The 8232-nt window shown below is 36.4% G+C and overlaps 1 protein-coding gene across 2 annotated transcripts in view; it reads right to left on the reverse strand.

Annotated features, from left to right (window-relative positions):
- LOC110445653 (mucosa-associated lymphoid tissue lymphoma translocation protein 1-like) overlaps positions 1-8232 on the reverse strand; it is a 23009-nt gene that overhangs the window by 14008 nt on the left and 769 nt on the right. For both annotated transcript variants that reach the window (XM_021490374.1, XM_021490375.1), the window contains exons 2-6: positions 4726-4902; positions 4058-4224; positions 2184-2367; positions 1294-1460; positions 811-971 (exon numbers count right to left, since the gene is read on the reverse strand). In XM_021490374.1, coding sequence (XP_021346049.1) covers positions 811-971; positions 1294-1460; positions 2184-2367; positions 4058-4224; positions 4726-4892 — 846 coding nt within the window. In that variant the 5' untranslated portion in view covers positions 4893-4902. The remainder of the gene's footprint in view (positions 1-810; positions 972-1293; positions 1461-2183; positions 2368-4057; positions 4225-4725; positions 4903-8232) is intronic.

The raw sequence follows: 8232 nt of genomic DNA on the forward strand, positions 1-8232 counted from the left end.
CAGCCAAATATGAAGATTCTATACCTTTTAGTTCTTCAGAAGAAGTCGTTTGAAGTTTTTGACATATTTGACCCCGTGACCTTGAAAACAGGTCAAGGTCATTTTCGTTCTCAAACTTTGTAGGGCTCCTACCAACGAAGCTTTCAGCCAAATATCATGACTCTAGGCCTGTCCGTTCTTCAGAAGAAGTTGTTTCAAGGAAAAGTTGACGGACGACGGACGGACGACGGACGCCGCGCCACGGCATAAGCTCACTTGGCACTTCGTGCCAGGTGAGCTAATAACGCTGTTAGATTCCAGTACAGCAGGGGGGTGTAGTACATGTAATACAGTAAAAACCTTGTTATACTGTCACCTTTCGTCCAGAGAAATGTTGGCGCCATAAAGGTGTTTGGCAATAAATTGAGGAAAATTAAAAAGGAACTTGAGGCCATCATGGTAAATATGTAAGTAACAGCTGATTTGCGTCCATACCATCATGAAATTGAAAAGCATTCTGTTCAATCCTTATTTCAAAGTCGTATCATTGATTGTTTGGGTTTTATGTCCTTGTTCCGGTTATTACCAAGCCTATATATGTATAGGACAAAGAATCTAGACCTAGGACTCAATGTAAAATTTATCACTTTTCATTTGTACACGTCAGTGTTAAGCTCTAACCACTTCCAAGCTACTTCCCTGGCCAGTTGTCTGTCAGATATGACTGGCTAGCCCTGGGGACTCGGACTAGTCCCCTCACAGTCTATACAAATTGACATACATGGAGGCAGAATTGAGGCAGAATATACCTTTAACTTACAAAAGTCTTACCATTAATTTTCCTGCCTCCTTATTACTATCGATCACCTTGCCATTTCTCAGCCATTCATACATTAGAGGTTTGTGACCTATTCCCACACAGGTGAGTTCTGCTCTGTCCCTCAGATGTACACACAAATCCTCCGGCTCAGTCAAAACTTGAGGCAACACCGCTGTACAATAAAGGGGGAACAAATTATGTAACTCGTCAAGTGCTCATGTCTACAAACATATACCACAAAAGCCAATACACAACGATAAATTAGAAATTATACAAATTGACACCATTATATATGCTTGGTCTCCAATGGAAAGAATGTGTCAAATCACAAGTTGTTTGGCATACAAGAATATGCTACATTTCTTGTAGTCTAAGATAATTGCAACAACATCTAGTGCATAATTCAATATCTATGAATTTTCAAATTAAGAACAATAGTTTGACGAATTCTAAAAAAAAGTAGCGGTTCAAGTGTACAGTATTGAACAACATACGTTTTCTAGGCTCACTGTTGTCACCACCAACTTCTGAAGGCATGGACATTTCAGTAGGTGATGTGGCTCTGTAGTACACTTTGACTGAGGAAATCTGTGTAAACTTGCAGAAATCACTACCCCCTCCATTGGACAGACGGCAACAGTATGTACCACTGTCATCAAAACTGTCAACAAAAAACTACAAATGTCAAATTCAGCTTTACCCTTATCATTAACTCATTCACCCCTGAAATTTCATCATGGACTATACCAATCTTTTGAATTGGAAGAGTTCAAATGTGTCTTCAGGTGTGAATGAGTTAAAATATGTGGTTCTGCTGTAAAAGTCTTCTAATCCCAGTTATTCCCCTTATCTATGAAGTCTGTTGTCCAAGTTAATGCAATGGTTTTCCATCCCAGTTATACCCCTTTTCTATAAAGTCTGTTGTCCAAGTTAATGCAATGGTTTTCCATCCCAGTTATTCCCCTTACCTATAGTCAGTTGTCCAAGTTTATGTGATGGTTTTCCATCCCGGTTATTCACCTTATCTATAAAGGCAGTTGTCTAAGTTAATGTAAAGGTTTTACATCCCAATTATTCCCCTTTTCTATGAATTGTATATAATCACATTACTTTCAGAATAGCTTCCATTAATTGTTATAACTTTTCCAACATGCTGTAAACAGATTATATCTTGATAATTTTATTTATAAATGTTGAGTACATATATTTCTGTCACTTTCTAATTTATTTTACAGCAAATAACTTCTATCTACAGTTAAAGAGCAGTGAAATCATGTATTTGCACTAATTATATGAAATAGGCCATATTGTGAATGCCTTGGAAGAAAGAAGGTCCCTCCAAACTTGTTAAATTATTTTTTACATGTACCAATTGAAAACAAACCATGTTCTGTTAATTTTGAATGTAGAATCCTTAGCCCCTTCAATCTCGTCATAGTCGTTGCCGTTGAGTTTGAACCACTGGTAGCGAGGGTATGGAAACCCAACCGCCTCCACATGCAGCTCTAGTTTGTCTCCCTCATGCAGCTGTTTTGTGTCTGCGGGATGGCGAACGATTTGAATCTCCTCTGAACAACACAGAACAAAGTTATGATAAATGATGAATATTGTATAGTGCCTTAGTTGCACAAGGCCCAATAGTGGTGGTGCTACACACCTACTGGTAACCTAAATGGTCATTTCTTTGGGCACTCGGATCCATATTCCTCCAACATTTAAACCTTCCATCTGCTAACATTGAGGCCAACAAGAATGATTAATATAATCTGAAACAAGGCATCACAAGTGATACAAATCCCCTTGCATTCACACACTGTAACATATGTAAAAGGAAATGAAGTCACTAGAGGGATGACAATTTTTTTTCTTTTCTAAAAATAGTAAAAGTGACCTTGACCTTTAATGCAGTTACCTAAAATGGGAACTTGTTCAAGATATTGCCATACCAAACACTTGTATCAAGTTTCATGAAATGCTGTTGATCGAGGAATGAAGTCGTTATAGCGATGACAAAGTTTTTCTAAAAATAGTAACAGTGACCTTGACCTTCAACAAAGAAACCTGAAACACGAACTTGTTCAAGGTATTGTCATACCAAACACTTGTATTAAGTTTCATGAAATTTTCGTTAAGGAATAAAGTCGTTAGATCGATGACAAAGTTTTTCTAAAACTAGTTACAGTGACCTTGACCTTCAACGTAGAAAACCAAAACGCGAATTTGTTTAAGATATTGCTATACCAAACACTTGTGTCAAGCTTCATGAAATTCTGGTAAGAAATGAAGTCGTTAGAGCGATGACAAAGAGTGTAACATACATACATACATGTGTACGTACTTACACATGTACGTGTACTTACCGAGTCCTATAACCCCCTCAAACTTTCATTGCGAGGGGATAACAACTTTTTCCATACTGCTGTAAAATTAATAAAGTTTATATTTTCAACCAAATTTTCTGCATTATTTACCTTTTCTCATGCCTTAACTTTATAATGCTTTTGGTGGTAAATTGGTTTAGATATTAGCAATCAACTTTCATCACGACAGTCAGGGTTCAATTCAGGGATCAGGCATGAAAGGTATGCGGTAACCTGATTGACCATGTGGGTGTTCTCTGGATAAAATGGTAACTGCTATATTGAAGGTGCCAGTGTATGATTTTTTTTAAAGTTTAATTCCCGAATATTTGACAATTGAAATGTGCATTTCCTTTTTTTATGTTGTTTTTCTTTGCCAGTGTAGAGTCTCAATATGTTGATGTTAACTTGAACTACATAAAAACATCTAGACAAGGCACACAAAAAAAGAAAAAAAAAGAAGTTTCCTGTTGCAGGTCCGAATTTGTCTTAAAAAAAAATTAATCAAATAAATAAAAAAAAACACAATTCTTCAAAAAACATCCATAAAATGAGTAGGATTGGCCAAAAAGATAGGTATGGTTGGAAGATGACAACAGGTGTTGCAGTTTTTGCCAAAATATGATTTTTGAAATATCTTAATCAAAGTTCATCATAACAAAATGTATTACATTTTTAAGTACCGGTACATATGTGATTTATTTTGGCTTATTTTTACAGCTGAATACAGGCTGCTTTCCCTAGCAATTTTTTTTTTCAAAATGCAGAACAAATGAATATCTTCAAAATTTTAATAGAAAATAATGCCATATTTCTCTAATTCATGTAGGAACATGTACAAGCTGTTGTAAAATTTACGTTGAAAAGTCTGTTTAACAGGTAAAAATCTTTTATTTACCATATGGCTTCATATCTATCAGAAGGTTTTCCAGTTTGAGTTGATCTAGCACGTGGATGAGTTCAGCCACAACCATGCCCCGAGCACCAAGTTCAGAAATTATCCTATTGGTAGGACTACCATCACCAAACACAAACCGTCCAAACTTGTTCTCTATATCTGTTTGGCTGCAAAGCAAAGATTATTGAGGTTTAAATATTTTGATATACAATGTAAAAGGAAATACCAGAAAACACAAGATAGATTTTTTTATTTTTTTTTAATAAATGTCCAAAGAAAACAGGGGTATCCCCCGGGGTATATGTTTAACCAAAATAAAAATAATTTATGTAATAAATATACACGTATTATATTTTGGAAAACCCCTCTCATAATAAGTTATGACCTAAAGAGAGCCATAGAATATCAATATTAATCTGATGTTTAAGTACAAAGTGGCTTATTCAATAATGCAGACCTTGGTTCGAGTTATCTGAAAAATTCCCATCAGTATATATATAGCCACCCACTCCCTCCTCTCATAAAATTTAGAAGAAAATGATAGTGATAGTTTGGGTAGATGTTGGGAATGATGGAGGTATTTTTTTTCTCAAATGCATTCCTATTTTATGCTGAGCATGAATATTATACTCTTGGTATAAGTTAAGGGCTATTAGGTAATTAACAACCTGAATTCGTAATCATCCCGTAAAGTTGATGCAATCTTAAGAAAGGCACGCCAGCTGCAAGTCTCTGGGTTGTTGTCCAAACTTCTTTCAATTTCTTGCGTGATCTTTGCTGGCAATTGAGAAATGTTTCTCTGCATGCCGTTGGTTCCTCTTTGCAAGTAATCCATATTGATTTATCTGAAAAAGGAACACATTTACACAACTCTCGTTTGAATGTATGTTTTCCATTAAAAAAAGTTCCAAAAAGTGAAAAGAGGATAAATGTTTTAGTACTTAATATACACAATAAAATTTGACATGAATACGAAATCACAATCAGAGGGTACGGACATTTTCAGACATTTCGGTCATTTTGATTTGGTAACAAAAATGTTTCAGTACTTATTTAAGACGTTTTGGTACTTTTAATCAAATGTTTCCATATATTATAAACCCTTTTGTCATTTGTACTTACGTTTTAACATTGTATCTTATTTACTTGTTGTGACCTGCTTGCTTTTGTTTTTTACTTTTTAGATTCTTCAGCATAAGCATATTTGTGTCTTGAAACAATAGGCCCAAGAGAGCCTGTATCGCTCACCTGAATATTTAAGCAGTTATAGCAAAATATTCTCATTAAATATTATATTGCACTAAAAATATTTCCCTCACAAACTTTGTTGGCTCCATCTGTTGAAACTACCAGCAATATATTATTACAAGATTCTATGCTTTTTGATTCTTCAGAAGTTTCTTGACATATTTTCCCCTGTGACCTTGTAAGAAGGTCAATGTCATTTTCCTTCTCAAAATGGTAAGCTCTATTCCAAAAGCTACCAGCCAAATCTTATGAATCCATTCCTTTTAGTTCTTATGAACAAATCCATTAAAATGTTGTTGACCTCTGTGACCTTGAAAGTAGGTCAAGGTCCCTTTCATTCGCAAACTTTGTTGGGCTCTTTCCCAGGAAATAACCAGCCGAATATTAAGGTTCTATAACTTCCAGTTCTTCAGAAGAAGTCACTTGAAGTGTTTGACATATCTGCCTCATGTGACCTTAAAAGTAGGTAAAGGTCATTTTCATTCTCAAACTTTGTTTGGCTCTTTCCTAGGAAGCTACAAGCCAAATATAAAGATTCTATACCTTTCAGTTGTTCAGAAGAAGTCGTTTGAAGTGTCTGACACATTTGACCCCTGTGACCTTGAAAGAAGGTCAAGGTCATTTTCTTCCTCAAACTTTGTCGGGCTCATTCCCAGAAAGCCATCAATCAAATATAAAGATTCTATACCTCACAGTTCCTCAGAAGAATTAATTTGAAGCTTTTGACACATTTGACCCCTGTGACCTTGAAAGTAGAACAAGGTAATTTTCATTCTCAAACTTTGTTGGGCTCCATCCCAGGAACCAATCAGCCAAATATCAAGATTCTATACCTTTCAGTTGTTCAGAAGAAGTCATTTGAAGTTTTTGACATATTTGACCCCTGTGACCTTGAAAGAAGGGCAAGGTCATTTTCTTCCTCAAACTTTGTTGGGCTCCATCCCCGGAACCAATCAGCCAAATCTCAAGATTCTATACCTTTCAGTTGTTCCGAAGAAGTCATTTGAAGTTTTTGACATATTTGGCCCCTGTGACCTTGAAAGAAGGTCAAGGTCATTTTCTCCCTCAAACTTTGTTGGGCTCCATCCCAGGAACCAATCAGCCAAATCTCAAGATTCTATACCTTTCAGTTGTTCCGAAGAAGTCATTTGAAGTTTTTGGCATATTTGACCCCTGTGACCTTGAAAGAAGGTCAAGGTCATTTTCGTTCTCACACTTTGTAGGGCTCCTACCAACAAAGCTTTCAGCCCAATATCATGACTCTAGGGCTATTTGTTCTTCAAAAGAAGTTGTTTAAAGGAAAGGTTGACGGACGAGGACGGACGGACGATGGACGCCGCACCACGACATAAGCTCACTTGCCCTCTTCGGGCAGGTGAGCTAAAAAAAGACTGAAACCCGCCCTAGCTAGTTACTAATGACTAGGATTCAAATCAGAGTATACTACCATTCACATAATCATGTAGTATATATGTGTTTGACTGTATTATTGACTTTATCAGACAGATAATTTAAGAAACATTTCGCAATGGGTTGTTTCTAATACTTCAACCAACTCATCTGAACATTGAAAATAACAGATTTTGTTGGTAGAAATGTGTGTCAATGTCATGAATATATATATTTATATATTTATTATACCTCTACTTATTTACTCTATATAAAAGTAATTGGTTAAATCGAATATATCCCCCCTTTTGCCCGACTGTGTTTTAGTCCTGTGTGTTAGTCTGGGAACTAAAACACACCTACACTCGGGTGTTTCCGCCGAGCCAATCAGGCGAGAGGTGGGCGGAGTTTGTTACCGAACTCGGAACCGATGCTCGAGGTGGGCGTAGCTTGCTACCGACTTCGGAAGCATTTGGCTCCATTGCCATCAAAAGGGTAGTTGGGAAATGAAGCTATATACAGCTTATGGTTTACAAATATTTTCTAGTTTAAACTATCTCTCTAGTGTGTATCTGTATAATAAAACAGTTAAAGTATGGGATTGAGGGATATGGCAAGCTTCTGGTGTCCCTTGACCATGCCTATTTCCCTCGGCTTCGCCTCGGGAAATAGACCTAGCTAACGGCCTGTACCTATCACAACTAGTACTGTAGGCTTCATGGTCATAAAATACTTGTTTACAATTTTAACACATTTGACTTTTGTGACGTTGAATAAGGGTCATGGATATTTGCTTCAACAGACTGATTATAACCCTTTATATATAATTACCTCTATGAGATTGAAGTTAAGGAAGCTTCATGAAACGTGATTTTATTTAAGTTAATGAATCTCCTTATATTTAATGAAAAAGCCAGTTTGAGGAGCTCCTTAAAGTTAAGGAACGGTGATGAAACCGGGGCCAGTTCTTTAGAATTAAGCTTTTTAAAGGAAAAGTTGAATGACAGAAGCTGGATGGTGAAAGACATGACAATTAAATGACAAAAGATAACCTTGGTCTATCAATCGAAAAGCATACAATACACCACAAACAGAGGTTGAACTTGTTTTACTGATTTCTAATATTGAGCTAATCTCTCTCACTCAGTTCCCAATGAGGTGACATCTTTTGGTATAAAGCACTTATTCCTTGGCCAAGTTAAATTATGCTACAGAACAAAGGTTAAAATTTGAAACTAAGCAATCCCTTAACCTAGTTATAATGAAGATGAGTCTTTTTTAAGGTTTACTGATATTTGCCTTATTTCGACCACTTTAACACTCTGTCCTCTGGCGGTATGGGAAAAGTTAAACCATTACAGTTTATACAACATTGAGTCCCCGTCACTAAGTGATGCATCAGATCAACTTTTGTTAAAAAGTTTTGTCACCGATACAGAAAGAGTAGAATTTTACAGACTTCTGTCAATAATCTGCATACCACCTCTGGTGTATCGTTGCAGGTGGACTTATCTCTATTTCTCCTATTGGACCCCCCC

This window comes from Mizuhopecten yessoensis, unplaced genomic scaffold (assembly GCF_002113885.1).
Source record: "Mizuhopecten yessoensis strain PY_sf001 unplaced genomic scaffold, ASM211388v2 scaffold2329, whole genome shotgun sequence".
Lineage (NCBI taxonomy): Eukaryota > Metazoa > Mollusca > Bivalvia > Pectinida > Pectinidae > Mizuhopecten > Mizuhopecten yessoensis.